Raw genomic sequence first — 20,736 nt, 5'->3', positions numbered from 1 at the left:
TTTTATTATTTTCATTTGGTGTCCAACTCCAACATTTTTCTTTTATCTTCTGCTTTTATGATTTTTTTAAAAAAAGAAAAATGGAGAACTGTATGGGAACAAATATACCAATGACTGCTAGCCATAATATGTTAAAACAGGCTCTGCATTAAGCACAAAAATACCTCTGATAATAAGATGTTGGAGGGGAAAAAAAAGTTCATTAAACCCTGTTTATAAGCTTCCCTGCTGTTTCTAGTTGGCCACTATTGGAGATATTAATTGGTTAGTTAGGTGATGCCCAGGAGGCATAGCAGTAGGTCTTCCAGAGTCTCCCTTTTCTCATTCCCTTCCAACCTCTTGATTCAGCTGCCTATCTGGCTTCAGCAGAGAAAACAATCTCTCAACAAACCCATCTCCTAACTAAACTAGCATGTTTTGGGTTCCAATCCTGCAGGGAAATTTAAGCTGCTAGATCAGGACAGGGATGTCCGGGAGCCTGTGCAGTACTTCAACAGTGTGGAGGAGGTGGCGAGCATCTTTCCAGACCGGGTGTTCGTCATGGAGGCCATCACCTTCAGTGTAAAGGTTAGTTGTACTTTAGCATATGTCAACTGTCTTAAGCAGGGGTCTCCAATCTTGGCAACTTTAAGACTTGTGGACTTCAACTCCCAGAATTCTTCAGCCAGCAAAGTTGCCAAGGTTGGAGACCCCTGGTCTAAAGAATAAATGGGAATGGGGTGGGAATGCTGTTTCCACTCAGGTCAACCTCCCTCTGTTCAGGTTTGATATCTGATTTCTTGACAATTGTTTTCTTCTGCTTGGTTAATGAAGAGCTAAGCTATAGCAAAGCAAATTAAAAGAATTCTTGCAAGCTCAGATTTGATCATGTCTAGTTAACCAAAAATGTGACTTGCAGTTTAATTGGCAATTTCATATCTGATAGACTGCATAACATTTTTGAAGGATCAGTTTTTTATGCAATAACCATTGCTAAAGTAAGAAATTAGATAGCTGAGATTTAAGGAGTTGAAAGCAGAATATAGCCTTGCTTTCTACTGTAAAGTAGTCTCAAAGTTCAGAAGGATGCTTTAACTTTTGGGCTTCACCAAAATGATAACTGGTTAGCCACTGGGAGAGAGATGGATTGGATTATTGAATTGGCTGGTTCTCTTTTAATCTGACCCAATAGGCTCTTTTGTATTTTTGACAATGGTCTTTTTATCATGAATTTAGGGATCTGCTCTGAATGAATAGAAATATTAATATGTCTTCTCTAGTTTCATCAATTGCATTTTAAACCTGAGGTGGAGATAAGATTTGGAAAATCAGGGAGTACAGTTGAGCATTTGCATTCATTCACTGATTCAGGGTTTCTAGTTCAATTTGGATCTCTGCCTCTCCAATTATAAGATTGTAAATTATCTCTAGGAATAAATAGAAACACTTTTCCTACCACAAAGCTAAACACACTCTGGGAAGAAAATGTAATGCACTTTGCTGAAAGCCACAACAATAATAACTAATAGGATCAAATGCATTCTAAGTTTAGACAGGGCTTGGTTTTCTGAAAAGGCAAAGGATGGAAACTTCAGTAAGTATGCACAAAGCAGAACATTTCAAAAAGTGTCATTTCCTCTAGGACCGTGATGGCGAACCTATGGCACATGTGCCAGAAGTGGCATGCAGAGCCATCTCTCCGGGCATGTGAGCTGTCGCCCGTTGCTTTCCCAGGTTCTGGCATGCTGGCTGCTAGTCTTCATGTCCGCGGGAGCGCTGGAAACTGGAAGAGCAGCCACCTGGTGCTCATGTGCCCACTGGGCAGCTGCTCTTCCGGTTTCCAGCGTGCACATGCACATCAGCCACCTGGTCTTCTGGTTTCTGGCGTGCATGCGTGCACGAAGACCACCTGGCCGGTGCCCACCAGAAGATCATCTTCCTGGCTTGCGCATGTGCACCGGCCAGCTGTTCTTCACGCGCATGTGCACCGGCCACCTGGTCTTCGCACGTGCATACACACCAGAAACCAGCAGACCAGGTGGCCGGTGCACATGCACATGCCAAAAACCAGAAGAGCAGCCTTCTGGTTTCCGGCATGCGTGCACATGCACACGTGCTGGCACCCCAGTTTCAGCACTTGGTGCCAAAAAGGTTCACCGACACTGCTCTAGGACTACAATCCTACATAGAGGTATATTTCCCATTGAACAGAGTGGGATTTTCTTCTGGGAAACGATATATAGAGCATTGCACTGAATCTATAAAAGTAGCATCTTAGAACTTCATTTGCCCAATGAAATGAAAAAGATTTTCTGTATTCTGTAAAAGAGAGAAACTCAGGAGTATTTCCTTTTCAAGTGGTGACGGCTTTGATCTTACAGCCAATTCAATTATCTATTTTGTGGAAACCAACAAATGTCTTTTAAGTAACCCAAAATTAGATAATTTCCTGGAATTTGACTTCTCTCACCCCAAACCCACACATTCTGGCATCTCTCTCCGTTGGCCGTTCAGGTGTCCATCTCTTAAACTTTTCTCTTATCTTTCGTATCAAAGAGGCTCCTGTTCTGTTTTTCCTTTTTGATCAAATGGATACAGTTCAAAAACCCCTGAGTGGAATGAAGTCCATCAGCCCCAAATGATGGCCTGTGGTACAAGTAGTCCTCTACTTACAACAGTTCAGTGACCGTTCAGAATGACTTATATGACCATTTTTCACACTTAACGATCGTTGCGGCATCCCCATTGTCACGAGATCAAAATTCAGATGCTTGGCAACTAGTTCATATTTATGACCATTGCAGTGTCCCAAGGTCACGTGATTCCCTTTTGCGACCGCCTGACAAGCAAAGTCAATGGGGAAGCCAGATTCACTTAACAACCGTGTTACTAACATAACAGTGGCAATGGTTTACTTAACAGTGGCAAGGAAAGTTGTAAAATGGGGCAAAATTCACTTAACAAACGTTTCACATAACAACATAAATTTTGGGCTCAAAATTGTGGTTGTAAGTCGAGGACTACCTGTACTTCTTTCTTCCCTATACAGCACGCACAATCACAGAAATCCACCGTTTGGCTCATGTTATGGCAAAGCACAGCAGTAGCTTTTGTATCACAGAACCCCTCTTTCTGTGGTACAAAAGCCCCCTCTTTCCTCACCCTCCATGTTGTAGAATTCTCCTTGTTAAGCCTCTTCTTATCTATTCATTTTCCCTCACCGATTGGCTTCTTCCAGGTTGTGTCGGGCGAGTTCAGTGAAGACAGTGAAGTGTACAATTTCACGCTGCATGCAGGAGATGAATTAACACTTATGGGCCAGGCAGAGATTCTGTGCGCAAAGGCTGCGAAGGAAAAGTCGCGTTTGAACACATTGCTGCGGAAGTTGGGCAAAGCAGGCGTCCCCGGCACTGGTGGTGGGAATGGCGGTAGTGGTAACAGCGGCGGCGGCGGCAACACTGGAGGTGGCAGTGGCAAACAGTTGAAGGGCAAGATGCCTTGCTTGATCTGCATGAACCATCGGACCAACGAAAGCCTCAGCTTGCCTTTCCAGTGCAAAGGGCGCTTCAGCACTCGCTCACCACTGGAGCTGCAAATGCAGGAAGGGGAGCATACCATTCGCAGTATCATCGAGAAGGTGCGACTTCCTGTCAATGTGATTGTGCCCAGCCGGCCGCCTCGAAACCCCTACGATCTACACGCCATCCGGGAGGGCCACTGTTACAAGTTGGTGAGCATCGTTTCCAAAACGGTGGTGTTATGCTGCATTCTCCGCAAGGATGAAGTGGCTCCCTTCCACTTCCTCCTGCTCACAGATATGCCCCGTTTTCTGCTGCCGGAGGGGATGTTGCGTGTAGGCGGAGACCCCCAACTGGAGAAGTTGTTACGAGAAACGGCTGCCCTCTGCCAGGAATGCTTCGATCCCAATGAATATTCTAAGGCTGTGCGGGAGGCCAAGCCAGACTTCTCAGAAGACTGTGCCAGCCCCCGCCATGTACGACTCTGTCTGCAGGGCTACAGCCGTAATGAATTGGCCCAATCCTTTCAGCGCCTCTCACTTTGCTTGTATGCTGCCTCTGAAAGCAGTTGCCAGGACTTGGCTCAAGGAGGGAGGGCCCAACGATTGCTTCTCCCCTCTCACCAAGAGCCCTCTAGCCTTATTTCTGATACTTTGGATTCTGAGCGTGAATACATGACACCTGATTGGGTGGAACCCACATTCCGGACTCAAGAGCTCCCGTATGAAGAATTGTGGACTAATCAAAACCCAGAGAATTATTCTGAATCCAGTAGCACAGTTCCTGGACTGGAGAATGCCAGCAAGGGCCAGCGGGATCTTATCTCTTTCGGGGGTTCACCTTGCCATCGAGGCCTGCTGCAGGAAGACCTAAACACAGATGCTCCTCCCCCGGTCCCACCCAAATCTGAAGCGGTAAGAGATTCGGGTAGTGGACAGTTTGATGGAAAATAGAAATGGCAGTCAGGGCAAGGCACTCAGAAATGTGTTTAATTTGAATTAACTGTCAAAGAAAGTTGTTGTCATCCAGGGAACGGAAACATACTTAAAAGTGAATGTTGCTTATTCAGGCAAATTCTGCATGTAGAGATGTAGATGGATAAACCTTTCATCCTGAAGATCATTAGAAAATGAACTAAAATATATTACTATAAATCCTTTATAAAAATCCGTAATGTAACCCACATTTGGAATATTGCTAACAGTTTTTGTCATTGCACATATTTGAAAGTTTGAGCATTTCCTTTATAAAGAAAACATACAATAATAAGTGTATTTTAAGGTAGAGAATGGTGCATACAGATATGAAAAGGAAAGACTAGGAAATGTTTTTGCCACTCTGCCATAAAACTAGAACCTTGAGGTCATTTAATATAGCTGAAGTGTGGAAAATTCAGGATTGAGAGCCACGGTGGCACAGTGGTTAGAGTGCAGTACTGCAGGCTACTTCTGCTGACTGCTGGCTGCCTGCAATTTGGCAGTTCGAATCTCACCAGGCCAGTGGTGAAATCTAAAATTTGTTACTACCGGTTCTGTGGGCGTGGCTTGGTGGGGGGGAGTAATGTGGCTGGGTGGGTGTGGCCATTTTTTTTTTTTTACTTTTAAAACCATTTTTTCTACAACCTCTTCGTCGAAGAGGTTGTAAAAAAATGCTTTCAAAAGGCTCTGATGATCCCAGCTGAGTTGCCTGATCGGCAGAGGCTTTTTAAAAAAGCCTCTGCCGATCAGGCAACTCAGCTGGGATCGTCAGAGGCATTTAAAAGAAAAAAAGGTTTTTTTTCTTTTAAATGCCTCTGACGATCCAAGCTGAGTTTTTTAAAAAGCCTCTGCCGATCAGGCAACTCAGCTTGGATCGTCAGAGGCATTTAAAAGAAAAAAAGAGTTTTTTTTTCTTTTAAAAGCCTTTGACGATCCCAGCTGAGCCGCACAATATATTTTTAATATATTTTTTAAATATTTTGGTTTGTTTTTTTAAATTGGGGCCAAATTAATATATATCTTTTTAATTGTTTTTAATGTTTGTATTGTATGTTTTTATCTGGCTGTACACCGCCCTGAGTCCCTCGGGAGAAGGTGCAGTATATAAATTCGAAATAAAATAAAATAAATAAATAAACAATTATCAGAGGCTTTTTTTTTTTTTACTTTTAAAAGCATTTTTTCCACTGAAGAGGTTGTAGAAAAAATGCTTTTAAAAGTAAAAAAAAGCCTCTGATGATTGTGCGGCTCAGCTGGGCATGGGGGGGTGGGCAGGGACTTTTGCTACTGGTTCTCTGAAGCACTCGCCTCCATTGCTACCGGATCAGGCGATCTGGTCCGAACCGGGAGCATTTCACCCCTGCACCAGGCTCAAAGTTGACTCAGCCTTTCATCCTTCCGAGGTTGATAAAATGAGAACCCAAATTGTTGGGGGCAATATGCTGACTCTGTAAACTGCTTAGAGAGGTCTGTAAAGCACTGTGAAATGGTATATAAGTCTAAGTGCTATTGCTATTGAACAGTATTTCTTATACTATTTACTGTCTTGCATAGTTTAACTATAAAATTAGCTAAGCTATTGTTAGCTCTATAACTTGGCTTTTTTCAGTGGCATATCTAGTACAGTTCATTTAGTGACTGTTCGAAGTTACAACGCATGGAAAAAAGTGACTTATGACCATTTTTCACACTTATGACCATTGTAGCATCCCCATGGTCACGTGATTTATATTCAGATGCTTGACAACTGACTCTCATTTATGACGGTTGCAGTGTCCCGGTGTCATGTGATCACCTTTTGCAATCTTCTGAAAAGGAATGTCAATGGGAATCCAGATTCACTTAACAACGGTGTTACTTATTTAACCAATATAGTGATTTACCGTAGTTAATAAATGTGGCAAGAAAAGTGATAAAATGGGGTAAAATTCACTTAACAAATTTCTCACTTAGCAACATAAATTTTGGTCGTACATCAAAGACTACCTGTATTCTCTTGTCTAATTATTTTCCCTACAGAAACCATTCTGTGACATAGGCTGAACTGAGAGGGAGTGCTTGTCCCAAAGTCATTCAATTAACTTTCATGACTGATGGTGGATTTATACCTGGGTCTCCTTGAACCCAGTCCACCGCCTTAAAAACTTTGCATAACAAGCCAGTCTTGAAGACTAATTGCTATTCTGCAGGCACAGCTGTAACTTCAGATGGATAGAATATAGGATTCCCCAGGAATATGCAGAAATCCAGTGTGGGACAAAAGTTGAAATTTTGACCATTTTTTATTTTTTCATTAAAAAGATAAAGGTAAAGGTTCCCCTCGCACATATGTGCTAGTCGTTCCCGACTCTAGGGGGCGGTGCTCATCCCCGTTTCAAAGCCAAAAAGCCAGTGCTGTCAGAAGACGTCTCCGTGGTCATGTGGCCGGCATGACTAAATGCCAAAGGCGTATGGAACGCTGTTACCTTCCCACCAAAGGGGGTCCCTATTTTTTACATGGTTTCAAACTGCTAGGTTGGCAGAAGCTGAGACAAGTAACGGGAGCTCACTCCGTTACATGGCACTAGGGATTCAAACTGCTGAACTGCCGACCTTTCGATCAACAAGCTCAGCGTCTTAGCCACTGAGCCACCACGTCCCAATTTTTTCATTATACCACAGTAATTATTTTTCAATAGATTTTTAGAAAGCAGAAGGAATAACCTGAGATGGCATTGGTCCAATTAGCTTCTAAGGAACCTATGCAATGTATTAGGCATTTCCTTTGAATCAGATGAACGCTCAATATATTATAATGGCTTTCCATTGGAATGGTAGTGATTTCAAAAGGATAAATGGACTATAAAGGTATGGAAAGCCAATAGCATTGATCACTGGTTGTGGTCTTCGGTCTCTCCCCCAAGTTGATTATTTACTGAGAAATCTGAATTTCCTAAGTCTTTAAATGCTGCTCATGTGTGTGAAGCAGAAGCAGTGACAAGCTCAGTGGGATTTTTGCTGTCCATATTTCCTTGAAAGACATTTGGGTTACTGTTGATGATTCTGTAATAAAGGAATAACAAACAGGATCTGCTCTACAATATTCTAATATAGAAAGCAACTGACTGGACTGTTTCATTTCTAGTAGCAACCAACCAATTTCTTTGTGTGTGTGCATACGTGTGCATGTACACACACACACACACACACACACACACACACACACACATATGGTAATATATATCATAAACATTCATATAAAATGAATTTTACACATTTTATAACCCATTTATGTATCCAAAATATCACTCTGCATACATCAATAAGATATAGCAATTCTCATGGGGAAAAAAACCATAAGAATTAAAGTTTATAATGAACGAAGGAAAAATAAATTAAAGCCAAAGCAATACTGATGCCGAAGCAGCTTCAGTAGCTATGGAATGCTAATTAATTACTAGAGAAGACAGGGAGTTGATAAATATGAGAGGAGTCAATGAAATGAGGTGTCCCCTCCAAAATGCATTTTCCTTTGGTAATAATTCATTCTTCCCAAAGTGCAGTTTCTTTTCATCTAAATCATTAGGCCTTTGTTATGGAACTTCCTTGTTAATTGGCAGCTCAGTGTTTGTTTGTTTTTTTAATGTGCAACTTTGCCTTAAAAATGCGCGTCTGCTTTAGCCCTCCATTTAGTATAAGGAAATTTTGTTCATATGCTTATTGAGTTAACTAAAATTTGAATTATTGTGCTCTATTTTTGTGTGGAAATGTGTTTGGAAAAGATATTGAACTCTTAACTTATTGTCCATATCCTGTTCCCTTATGACAGAATGTGAGGATCTTTGAGTGTGAGAGAGCGTGGGAAAGAGAGAGAATGTGACGTACTGATCAATCTGTCGGTTGCTAGTTTTTAAGGGCATTTCTGGTCCTAGAAAATACAGAACACTGAGCTTGTTTTCTTCTTTCATTACCAGACTTTTTAACATCAGTATGAGGGAGAGTGGAATTTGCTGGCTGTCCTGCCAATTAATGGTCACGTAGCTTCTTCCTCAATGGTTGCTTGATTAGGGCATTGTTTCTTCCCTGTCTCAATTTATTTGCTGACAGTGGTTCAGCTTTCTGAGACCATCCCAGTACAGGTGCAGCCACTGTCCCTTGAGCTACTAGATTATCTAATGTCTCTGTCATTGGATGAGATGCACCTGCCTATATCAAATTGTTGTCCAAAGTAACCAGACACAAAAACAAAAAAAGACAGATACCGCTATAGACAGCTGAAATATACATGTTTGTGGACAGTATCATAAGCAAGTAGAAAAGAATTTGACAAATTTAACTGTAAATAATAAATTGCTGTTAATAATGGGGCCTGGTGGCTCAGCAGACTGATAGCATTGTGATTAACACCAGCTGTCTGCAATTACTGTAAGTTCGAATCTCACCAGGCTCAAGGTTGACTCAGCCTTCCATCCTTTCTAAGGTAGGTAAATTGAGGACCCAGATTGTGGGGGCAATAAGCTGACTTTGTATAAATATACAAAAGTATGAAGGCTATTGCTTAACACATTGTAAGCCGCCCTGAGTCTCCGGAGAAGGGCGGCATATAAATCAAATTAAAAATAAATAAATAAATAAATAAATAAATAAATAAATAAATAAATAAATAAATAATAAAACTTCTATATTAGTAATACTTTGCTTTCTCTCTTTTTTCTTTTTGTGGTCCAAGTTCATCTTTGAATAACTCAATACTATGGTGGTCTTTCTTTCATCTCTTTCATCTCTTGTCTTTCTTATCTTTAGCATGGGAGTCTACCACAGTAAGACTATAGATTCTTAGTCATGGGATATGCAATACAGCATAGAATCCTAGATTGATGGCTAACAGACAAATCTTCCCTGTGTCTCTCTCAAGTCTTCTGTATAGCTTTGGCTTCTTATCGTAATATGTTAAGACTCTACCCATAAATGTTCAACCTCACTGCTTGTACTGTATTTGTTGGACTATAGATGAGTCCCATACATAACTGGCTCTTCACTATCTCTCTCTCACTCTGTCAAGGACCTTGGAGTACTCATCTCTAATGATCTCAGTGCCAGAGCCAACTGTAAAAACATTGCCAAAAAGGCATTAAGAGTTGTTAACCTAATCTTGGGTAGTTTCTTCTCTGGTAATATTGTACTGCTAACTAGAGCATACAAAACATTTGCTAGACGAATTCTTGAATACAGCTCATCTGTCTGGAACCCGCACTGCATATCGGACATTAATACAATTGAGCGAATCTAGAGATATTTCACAAGAAGAGTCCTCCACTCCTCTGCTCGCAACAGAATACCTTATGCCACCAGGCTTGAAATTTTGGGCGTAGACAATTTAGAACTATGCCACCTTCGGTCTGCCCTAAGCGTAGTACATAATCTCCAAATGTTTATATTTATTTTTTTTTAAATGGAATTTGGCTGTAGTTTGGTCATGCTTAGAATAATGGGTACTCAGTTCTTTCTTACCTGCAGTGAAATATCTTCCTTAAAGGACTGACAAATTCTGCCCATCAGTGATATCTGCTAATAGTATTTTCAAAGTTAATATCCAAGCATTTCTTGCAAATATAGACCTTTATTTATTTATAGACTCTTTGATGGTTCTCTCAGTGTAAATTTAAAACCTGACTGATCGTTGTAAAATTGTGCATTATTTGGGAAAGCCCTTTGCATCTCATAATCTTATATTGAAGATATAGTTTTATAGCTTGACCTCCTATTCCTGTGTTTCAGTAATGTACAATTTCTGATTTTCCTTTTAACAAACCTTTGTGCTCCCCGTGTTTTCCACGTCCCTTCCCATGTTTGAAATATCCACACCATTCCCTGGATGAACAAAGCCTTACAAAAGGTAATTTAGATCATTGAACCCAATCTTTTGCTCAGTGTAGAGATATAAATTAAAATATCCTCAACTACATAGCCAGTGGAAGGGAGCTTGCCATCTCTCTTAGTAATCAATTATTCTGTTTTAATGGCACTTGAGGATTTGATTGTCATTATAGTTTCTTATCTAGTTTCTTCTCAGCATTTTGCATGTTAATGAAACTGTTACCTTGTGTTTACACTTTGCCAATCCCTCTCTAACCAACATCTATTTGCAAACTTTCTACATGGGCACTTTCTATATTAACAGCTTTTATTAAAAAAAAAACCTTCTAGCTCTCTGTAGGACACACACATAGTTTCTGGTAGCATTTATTAAACATTACAGATTGGATCTTAAAGCCAGTCCAGATATGAGTTTGACAGGCAATGTTATCTGCAACATTGACCTAGTATAGCGCATGAAAGGACCACAATGCAGTCTTCTGATCTTCCAAAATCTGTTTTCTCATTTGTTTTCATTTTCCCCCTAATTATTTATTAAATTTATATGGTACCCATCTCACTATGAAACAACTCTGGTCAGCTAAGTATGTAACTTCATATACCTTGGTTAAATTATGCCCTGTAATTTTCATTCCATTCTACTTTGTTAAGATTAGACGTAAATCCAAGAAAACAAAAGTAAGGGGTAATTGACAGGAAGTTGAATCATCTCTATCTTTTCAAGTAATCTTGGAAAAAACAGGCTTGAAAACATCCAGTTTCTAAAGTGTTGTATAGCTCTGCTTGAAGTCTTTGAAAATGCCTTTTTCAGTCTGTATGGACATGTGTGATCAATCTGCTGCAGAAAATATCTTTGATTGTATTTGGCCCATCAACCCAGCAAATAACCATCTTATCCCCAATCTTTTCATAGGTGAGAGAGGAATGTCGTCTCCTTGTTGCTCCCCCTGTGCCACCACGTGGTGCCCACACATCGGCCACCTCCAGCCCTCCAATGCCTGTGCGCTTCCCCAAGCTCCAAGCGGCAGTATCACCCAGTGCCAACCTCTCATACTACTCATCTGGACTTCATGACATGTGAGTGATGGAACTGGGATTGCTTCTATAGAGGGAGTTGTGAGATGTAGCCTTCCTTGTAGGAACTCAGTTGGGAAGATGAGAATGGGGAGAAGAAAGTACTGCATATGCTTAAAGGCATTTGCTTTATCGTCTTTCTTTGTGTACTGTAAGACGCAATATTATTATGAATGAAGTCTTAAAGTATAGACTTCTGGGCTGGTATCCAGAGGCCTTGAATGATCTTCCTTCTTATCACTGAATTGGCTGCATGAGTCAGCTGTGCACTTACTATTGCTAGATTCAGGGGATGTGCAGGCATGCTGAGTACAACAGCAAGAAAGGAAATGCCATATGAGTAGAACTTTTCTTGTTGGTTGACCTTTAACAGAGGCATTCTCAGGTGTCAGAAAGGAAGCATAGAATCTTCCTACCTTGATGCTAGAAAATTTAGCCCTCTGTTAAAGTTTTACGCAAAAAAAGAGAAAACACATTGCTATATTTACCAGGAAATAATAAATAAGATTTTTAATCCTGAGAGTTAATTATACAAAATAAATAACACTTTTCCCTCAGGTTTGTCTGCTTGCTGGCTCTGTTTTTTCCTAAGCAAATGTCCTAAAAGGTACATTATTATGGAAAGCTTAATTATATGTAACAGTACCAGGCACATAAAGTATCTTTCCATTGAAGATAAGCATGGCTTTGATAAAAGGAGCTATGCCTCCCCATTATTTTGGACTATATGTTTGGATTCTCAAAAAACCTTTGTAAAAACGTTGACCTTTTATTCCCATGGCTGTGGCACTTTTGAACTTTCTGTGGGTCTCAGAAAAAAAAAGAAATGAAAAGGGGCAGCATTGTATCCTGTTTGGCTCCTGCCATTTATATTTTACCTAACAATATACTTGATTGGGAAGAAACTTCCAGAGTTAGAAGTTGGGGAGGTTGAATGAAAATGACAGCAATGCCTTTTTAACAACAAGCAATATTGGATGGATTATGGTAATTTTTCATTTTCAAGAGATTTGTATATGCTTAAATCTATGGAAACAGCATATTCCACATGCGTGAAATGCCTCTTAGCCTTCTTTGTTGTCAGGCAAAGATGTATTTGGAGTAGTGAGCACAAGGTTTTTCAAATTAAGTTGGAACCGTGCATTGGCAAAACTCTGGAGGTGGGAGTGCACATCTTTAGATGTTGCTGGATTTGTCCACTGTGGTTTTAAGACACTAATCTGCTCCAGATTTATGATCAGAGAGCTCCAAATCCCATTTCACTTGAGCTAGCTCTGATACTGTTTGTTTTCTTTGCCTGCCAGTTCAAGGCCACGAAGTGGTAGCTGCTCCCCATCTCCGGACTCCTACTCCTTGTACTGCTATCCCTGCACATGGAGTGACTGCAAAGTTGGAGAGTCCACTAGTCGGCAGTTGGCCAGCCCTCAAATACAATTGCCATCTCAGCCCCCACCTGCACAGATGTCTTCCTGGTCTGACCCTTGGCCATGTAATGATCCAGGCTCAAGTGTGGCCACTGGGAGATCCACACCTCTGCTGGGGAGCACTGATGCCAACGCCATCAAGAGCTACCATAGCTGCCCTCGCCTGAAGCCTCCCCCTCCACAGAAACGCTTTGCTCCCTTTGGTGCTCTTAACCCCTTTTCCAATCCAGCATACTCTTCCAGTCCAGCTTCTTCAGGCTCCTCGGATTGGCTGGAATCTCTTGATTGGCAGAAGACAGCTGCCTCTTCCATAGACACTTTTGACCCCTTTGAAGGCACTTCCTCCCCAGAGGGGCACTGTAGTCCTGCACCACCACCTCGCTCATCGAAACCCTTTGACACGGCTGAAAATATTGTCATTCGGACGTCAGTAGCCCCTTTGTCATCCACCATTGTTCATGGTTCTGAAGGTGGCATCACCCACCTTTATCTGGCTCAGGGGGTCATTGAGGCACCTCCTGCCCGTTTGAATGGGGATGGCTCACCCTGGCAGCCTCCTGGTGACTTATCAGCGCTGTCACTTGAGGAGGTATCTAGGTCCTTGCGCTTCATCGGCCTCTCTGAGGATGTGGTCAGCTTCTTTGCTCGGGAACGCATCGATGGTAGTATCTTTGTTCAACTCACTGAGGAGATCCTATCTGAGGATTTTCATCTTACCAAACTTCAAGTCAAAAAAATAATGCAGTTCATCAAGGGCTGGAGGCCCAAGATCTAGACTGGTGAGGAAACGTTTCTCTGTGGATTGCAGGAGTTAGATTCAGGCTCTCCCCCTAGGGGAGAGGCCAAAGCAGATACCACTATCTCAAAAATGATAGCAGGACATGAACCCAAGAGCAACGCAGGATTTTGATGATGTCAGTTTTAACCACAAATCAACACAAGAAATTGGCAGGAAGTTACAAATTTCCTTTTATGGAAATGGGCAAAGTAGAAATCAGAGCAAAACAGAAGCCTCAACGGTTGCACATGAATGATACTTTATGATGAGTTCCTATTGATAGTCTTTGTGCCAAGATTAGCAAGGAGAGTTATTGCCTTACGTAATTTCTTGCATTGATAGTGTGGAAGAGGAGGAAAGCAGCATAGCCAATTTGTGGGAAGAAGGTTACATGTTCCCTTTCTGGCCAAGTCTCAGAATCACCAGAGCCAAGCTGCCTACTTTTCCTGTGATAACATCCCTATTCATCTCCTGATTGTTTCACGTAACATTAGCTTGGAGGGGTTTTGTTTTAGTAAGGGACAAGTAATGAATATGTATCCTTATGATTGTTTGGAGGCAATCAATTTGAGGGGGGCTCTTGACATAGAAGAAAAAGTAACAGCAATGACTTATGATACACACACACACACACAAGTAGAGAAAGTATATTTGCATTTCTTTTCCCCAAATGCCCTCATAAGGTTTTATAATTAAACCTTTCGAATGAAATGTAGACAACTTTATAGCTGAAAGAGGTTTGGATAGAACTCACCTGGCAATCTCTGCCCTAGAAACCCTGATCCTTAATCTGGGGTCTAGATTAAAATGTCAGTGTGTCAATTTGTATTTTACAGTATTGCTTAGAGCCTTACTTCCACATGCAGGCTAATTTCAGTGTTGCCCTATGGAGAAAGCATCCTGCATGCAGAAAATGAATGGGCTTAAAAGAAGGGTTTTAGAGTAATCTAGAAGTGCTCATTCTGCAAAATCCGTGTGCAATGCTGACAGTGGTGTCCACCCATCTGCAAGTCAAAAGGGCTGCAGGGTAGCAAAAGCTTGATGATTCTGCTCTCTTTACACAGAACACTGATGCTGCATAAGGCCACCTTCCTAAACACTTGAACTTTTGAAGCACCTTTGCACTGCTGAAAGGGCTAAAAGCGTAACAACTGTGTGCGCCTTAAATTTCATGTTTCTGCACTAAAATTATGGAATATTTGGGCAGCCTAGTTTTGCCTATGCAGAAATTCCCTAGCACCCAGTGAGTTTCATGTAATTTGCTCCTAACCAGATGTCTGTGATTTTGTTTTTTTGGATGGCAGTTATTTACTGCACCTTAGTATAATGTATAGGCAGTTGGTGGTTTTTTTTTTTAAAACTCACTCTGTAAATCTCTAGGCATTTTACTAATCTTTCTCCTTTCTCCTGGCAATTTCATTCTGTTATTGCCTGCCTACTACTGTCACGTTTTCCATATTTCAGCAGCAACTGCCTGTTTCCTAAGACGACCACAACTTTCACAATTGTTTTTAGCAGAAAATGGGGCTAAATGGTTTAAGCCTAGAGGAGTTCAATATATTCATTTCTACTTTTAGTACTGCATTAATCAAATAAACATTTATTTAAAAATGTGTGCCTAGAATATGTTGTTTAGCAAGAAACAATATCTGTTATAGCAGAGTTCCCCAACCTTTCTGGTCTGGCCAGGGGGGTGGGGTGGGGGGAGAGGGGATGGTTCCATATGAGCGGCAAGCACATGCTTGTGCAAATGGCGAGTGCATGCACTTGGCTGCTATTTGCACAAGTAGGGATGCAAACACACTCGGCCATTTCTGTGGCCCAATTTTGAATGGCTCAAGACCTGGTAGTGGGCTGCGGACCGGAGGGGGCTGGAGACTCTAGTTGCTGTTGTAAACAGCAACTAGAGTATCAGCTAGTTTCAGCAAAAATGGGAAGAGTGAGAACCAAAGCAATGATGCTACATCAGATTAAGAGCCACTCTCGTTCAAGTGTCTTCACACAATGAGATAACCTCAAAGAAGCTTTCAAGTAAAGTAACACAGAACTACACTCCTGCTTATGTTCCCCAGCAACTGACACTGAAAAGATGGGCTTCTCCCCCCTTCCCCACTGGCAACATACAAAATAAGCCAAAGTCTGCTGGATCCCCATCCCTTGAAGGCTGATTTGTTTTATTTAAAGCATCTGGCTGGAGAAAGATGCCTTCATCTGCTTCAGTATTTTGACAAGTATTTATTTCCATACATGGGATTACTTTTGGATTGTAAATGCCGATTGTCCTAATTTGGATACTTTTGGAGCTCTTAGCAGCCCCCCCCCCCGAATGTTTTAAAAACTTCCTTCAATAATGCTGTATCGTGTGCTTCCTCACCTCCAACCTAGATTGTTTTTGTGTACGTTAGGAAGTTCCAGTCTCAGTAAAGATTCTTGGGCAACTTTTGTTCATTTAACTTAAATGTCTTCAACATGGTTTGCCAATACACTCCAGCTGCCTATTGATGCCCTTGAGCTACAAGCTCTCCGCAATGAATTTAATTATACTGCCTCCAACACTATATTGTCAAGGATAACTCTACATTACAAAGCATTTCTGAAAAAAATAAAAATAGAATGTTAAACCTTGTGTTTATGCATAAGAAAAAGAAAATACGTTGAGTGTCCTAAAGGAATGTGATGAACAGGTATTATTTTGTGAGCTAATGCATGCAAACATTTTACTTGTTCTCTCATTTTTACACAGCATGTTTTTGTTTTGATGCATGTATATATTTTGTGCAAATCTTCCATAATTTGTGTTTTGCCCTGGATATAGCACAAAAATTGTATGTAAAACTTCATGAACTCTAGTATTAGCAAAATCCCAACTCCATGCTGAAAATCCCTGCATTCTCAGATTTATTGGAGACTTACTTATATAACCGGTGGTAGACTTTCCAGAATGCTCTGGAGATCTTCAAATGATCTTTGATAAACTAATCTTATTACAGCACAGATTCCTTCAGAGGTTTCAGCCTCAACTGAACCTTATTTTAGCCAGCAACACTTTAATAGCAGTTCTAACCCCGAATGAATGACAAAATTATGTACAGAACAATACACTAGAATTTATTCTTATGAATTTTCTGCAAGCTACATCTGCTTTCCGATGAGTAGTTCCTTGCAATGGGCCTGAAAAGTACCATACTTTGAGCAGAAACCTCCCCATTCTTTCTCGTGATAATGGGGAAATCGACATTCAGCCTGATGGGGGGTGGGCCAGGAAGAAATAGTGCCTAAATAACTAAGGCACTTAAAAGAGTTAAAACCCACAGCCCTCCGATACGAAGATGTCTTGTAGGTCTTCCCCTTTTATTTTTGGTTAGCAGATGCCCATTCAGGCAGTTCTCTTGTGAAATTTCTTGCTGGAGTCCTTGGCATGGTCAAGCAGCAACTGGCATGGTGTGAACTGACTCCCATAGACATCTTCATACTTCTTCATGCAGTCCACGAGCTGCTGGGCCCCAAAGTAGTCTGCATATTGGAAGGGGCCTGCCACAACATTCACAGAAGTGAGGGAGGAAGAGGAGAAGGTAAGACTTCCTAAACAATGTGGTCTTTATGCCAAAATTATTTCATAACGCTGGCCTCGACTGCCATTATACCTTGGTTACAAACATTAATGCATCTAGGTATGTGATAAAAAATAATTTGGAAGGCGAACTATGTAATTGTGGGCAATCAAGTTCCACTGGATCTTACAAACTCTGGAGCCACAGAGAACTTTACACAGCAAAATGTATGGCATGAAATGGTGAGAAATGCAGTTCAACACATTCAGAGGACACCAGGTTGCCTGTACTTATCTCTGGAGAGCAAGCACTGGAACTACAGTTCAACTATTGCCAATTCCTGGTAACCCTCAAGAACACTGTAGGGTTGCTAAAATTGCATTGCTGCTGCTAAGAAAGATTTCCGTAGTTTGAATATTTAATGCCTATTTGCAAGCGCTCAAGAAGTATTTCCTTATGGAAGGAGTTATACTCTGGAACGAGTCAATCCTACTACCAATTCTACATTACCAACTGAAAAAAAATGCAACCCAAATTACTACCACTTCGAAAGGCGCTTGTAAGATTTTTTTTCCATTATTGTTTCCAACCCTTCGGCTATATAAAAGACGTTGATTAATTCCTGGCTGAATGACAAGACTCACCTCCCAGGCATGGTGGAAAGCCTAGTCCAAATACAGCTCCAATGTCCCCCTCCACAGGATTGCTGAGGATGCCCTCTTGTAAGGTCAGAATGGCTTCATTTACAAACCTAGTCACCAAACGCATTTGGATATCTTTCTCTGTGGACCTGGGAAGGGAAGCAGTAATTCATTAACCACCCTCACAGCTAGATTAGAAACACAGCAGCTGAAACAGAGAGGCACAAGCCAGTGACATTGAACGGTGGGGACTAATATCCAGTGGCAGGGTTGACAATTCTCAGCAATCTTCAGTTAACTGAAGATTGAGCCGAGGTGGCGCAGTGGTTAGAGTGGTTAGAGTGCAGTACTGCAGCTATTTCAGCTGATCAGTGGATCAAATCTCACCGGCTCAAGGTTGACTCAGCCTTCCATCCTTCCGAGGTGGGTAAAATGAGGACCCAGATTGTTGGGGGCAATATGCTATTTAGTATACTATCTTTGGTGTAAGCCGCCCAGAGTCCTCGGAGAGTGGGCAGCATAGAAATAATGACATTGCAATACCTGGTGATGCACGAATTGAAGATAAGCAGCAAGAAAAAATCACCAAGTACCGGGACTTACAAATTGAAGTTGAGCGACTGTGGAAAAAGAAATCGTGTGTTGTCCCGATTGTAATTGGAGCCCTTGGAGCAATACCCAAAGGGCTGCCCCGCTATTTAGAAATTCTAAAATTGCCGGACTTGAACATTTTGACTCTACAAAAAACCACCTTACTTGGAACAGTTTACATCCTCCGACGATACCTTAACAGTTCCTAGGTCCTTGGTTAGGACTCGAGCTGCTGAGCTATAAACCAGCCTCAAAGGCTGTGAATCTCACTAAAGATTAACTAATAATAATAATAATAATAATAATAATAATAATAATAATAATAATAATATAACGATTTCAGGAAATGGCAAAATGGCATTTCCTATTGATGGCAAAAGCCTATTGTGATGGCAAAAGCCTATTTTTTGGCAAAAGTGATGGCAAAAAATGGCAAAAGCCTATTTTTTGTATTTTGCAGAAGGGGGGCAGGTTGAAAGCAAACTAGGATCCAATTGAAAATATAAATTTGCAATACTTAGGAGAAAACCAACATGGATATGGATTTATATATCAAAGGAATATTCATCTTGTTTTGGAGCTAGTAATTTTTTGCTTGAACGTATGCTCAAATGATGCTGCTTTTGTGCACACCAGAGACAATTCCACTTTGCTTTTACATGCAGATGTTCCCATGTCGATTCTGAGATGTTCTACATGCAAAATGTGTAAAGATTTCTGACAGCAAATTTTAGGAAAAGCTCCAGCTGAAATATTGCCACAGTAAAATAAATTGTGCTAAATCAGAGCTGTCAAACTCGTGGGCTGGATGTATCACGCGCTGGCCACGCCCACATCTGATTTAGTGAAGGGGAAAAAACATACCGTATTTTTTGGAGTATAAGCCGGACGGGAATATAAGATGCAGCTTAGTTTTTGGGAAGGAAAATAGGAAAAAAAATCTGCCTACCAGGTATTCATCTGGCTAGCGTCCTTAGTCTGGTCAGCTTCAGCACATTAGTTTGCTGGTTTTTTTATCCCCTGCTTGGGGATAAAAAACAGCTTCTAAGGCACAGCTGATCTTTGGAGAGAGAAGCAATGAGAAAAGCTCAAAGCTCCAGAAGCTTCACTCTCTAGCATCTCATTAGGTCTGAAAAGAAGCTTCTAAAGCATAGCTGAGAGTCGGAGGGGATTGCTTCACTCGCTAGTGCGTTAGGGCTGAAAAAAAGCTTCAAAAAAGCTACATTCGGAGTATAAGACTACCCAAATTTTCAGCCCCTTTTAGGGGGGAAAAAGTGCATCTTATACTCCGAAAAATACAGTACATCACATGACGACACCGTGACAATGTGAGTTTGACACCCCTGTGCTAAATGGACGTTCTAATTCCATATGGCAGCTGTTATGTATTTGCATGCATGCAGGGAATTAAGTAAAGCCAACGATCAGGCCTTATTCTGAAATGCTGTATCTATTTAGGAAACTTCTCTTTTCCCACTTACACCACTGGGTTGGCAACTATTTTGAATTTCTCTAGAATTTCATTCATTCCATTGTTGAGATCCCGATTCTTTACGCCTTGCTTGTAAAGATAAAAGCCTTTTCCGGCTTTGCGGCCTGTCAAATGAAAGATAAGAGGGTAGTGAGGATGCACTTAGTATCAAAAATGACAAACATTGACGAGAAAAGATAAATACAGGAAAGCTCAAAAAGATGCTCTACCTTTTGGAAAGAAGAATGGGGTAGGGAGTGGGGAAAATATTCTTCTATCCTAAAATTCAGTGACCATTTTCCTCTAAAAAATCTAGAGGTAGTCATCATTTACTGACTGCCTTGTTTAGCAATTGCTCAAATTTACAATAATTAGGATAAACTGTTGTGACCAACAGTAGCAGCTGATACTAATTCTACCACATCGTATCTATGGAACTTGAAGTCCATGAAGACTTCCAGCTCTGACAGGTTGAATAAGTGACTTAACTCATGTACTGGTCTCTATAGTAGCAACTGTCCTAACAATAACAAAAGCAGAATGCATGGCATGACCCAGTCATTGGAAACCTGTTTAACTCAGCCATATCCCAAATTACTTTTAGAATATTTTTCCACCTTGGCAATTTTAGGACGGATGGACTTCAACTCCCAGATTTCTCCAGCCAGCAAGGGCTTGCTGGTTGGAGGATTCTGGGAGTTGAAATTCACCCATCTTAAAAGTTGCCAAGGTGGAGAAACATTACTTTTAGAATCAAGAAATGAACCCAGAGACTGGGACCAGCTCTAATGTTCGTCATCCGTAGTCACCGCTTTCCCTGTAGTGATGCAGACCAATGCAGCAGATATCAAGTTACTCTGAGAAAACAGGGCTTAA

At 41.1% G+C, this 20,736-nt stretch overlaps 2 protein-coding genes across 2 annotated transcripts in view; one reads left to right on the top strand and one right to left on the bottom strand.

Moving 5' to 3' along the window:
* Positions 1-15,217, top strand: part of GAREM2 (GRB2 associated regulator of MAPK1 subtype 2) — a 34,008-nt gene extending 18,791 nt beyond the window's left edge. The window contains exons 3-6 of the mRNA XM_034421190.3: positions 437-567; positions 3,218-4,411; positions 11,244-11,407; positions 12,709-15,217. Coding sequence (XP_034277081.2) covers positions 437-567; positions 3,218-4,411; positions 11,244-11,407; positions 12,709-13,603 — 2,384 coding nt within the window. The 3' untranslated portion in view covers positions 13,604-15,217. The remainder of the gene's footprint in view (positions 1-436; positions 568-3,217; positions 4,412-11,243; positions 11,408-12,708) is intronic.
* A 1,476-nt stretch (positions 15,218-16,693) lies between these two features.
* HADHA (hydroxyacyl-CoA dehydrogenase trifunctional multienzyme complex subunit alpha) overlaps positions 16,694-20,736 on the bottom strand; it is a 34,006-nt gene continuing 29,963 nt past the window's right edge. The window contains exons 18-20 of the mRNA XM_034421193.3: positions 19,871-19,985; positions 17,802-17,947; positions 16,694-17,137 (exon numbers count right to left, since the gene is read on the bottom strand). Of these exons, the coding sequence (XP_034277084.2) occupies positions 16,983-17,137; positions 17,802-17,947; positions 19,871-19,985 (416 nt within the window). The 3' untranslated portion in view covers positions 16,694-16,982. The remainder of the gene's footprint in view (positions 17,138-17,801; positions 17,948-19,870; positions 19,986-20,736) is intronic.

This window comes from Pantherophis guttatus, chromosome 1, assembly GCF_059756535.1.
Source record: "Pantherophis guttatus breed Tessera chromosome 1, ASM5975653v1, whole genome shotgun sequence".
NCBI lineage: Eukaryota > Metazoa > Chordata > Lepidosauria > Squamata > Colubridae > Pantherophis > Pantherophis guttatus.
Note: the sequence above shows the minus strand (reverse complement) of the source record. Positions and strands in the feature narration are given on the sequence as shown.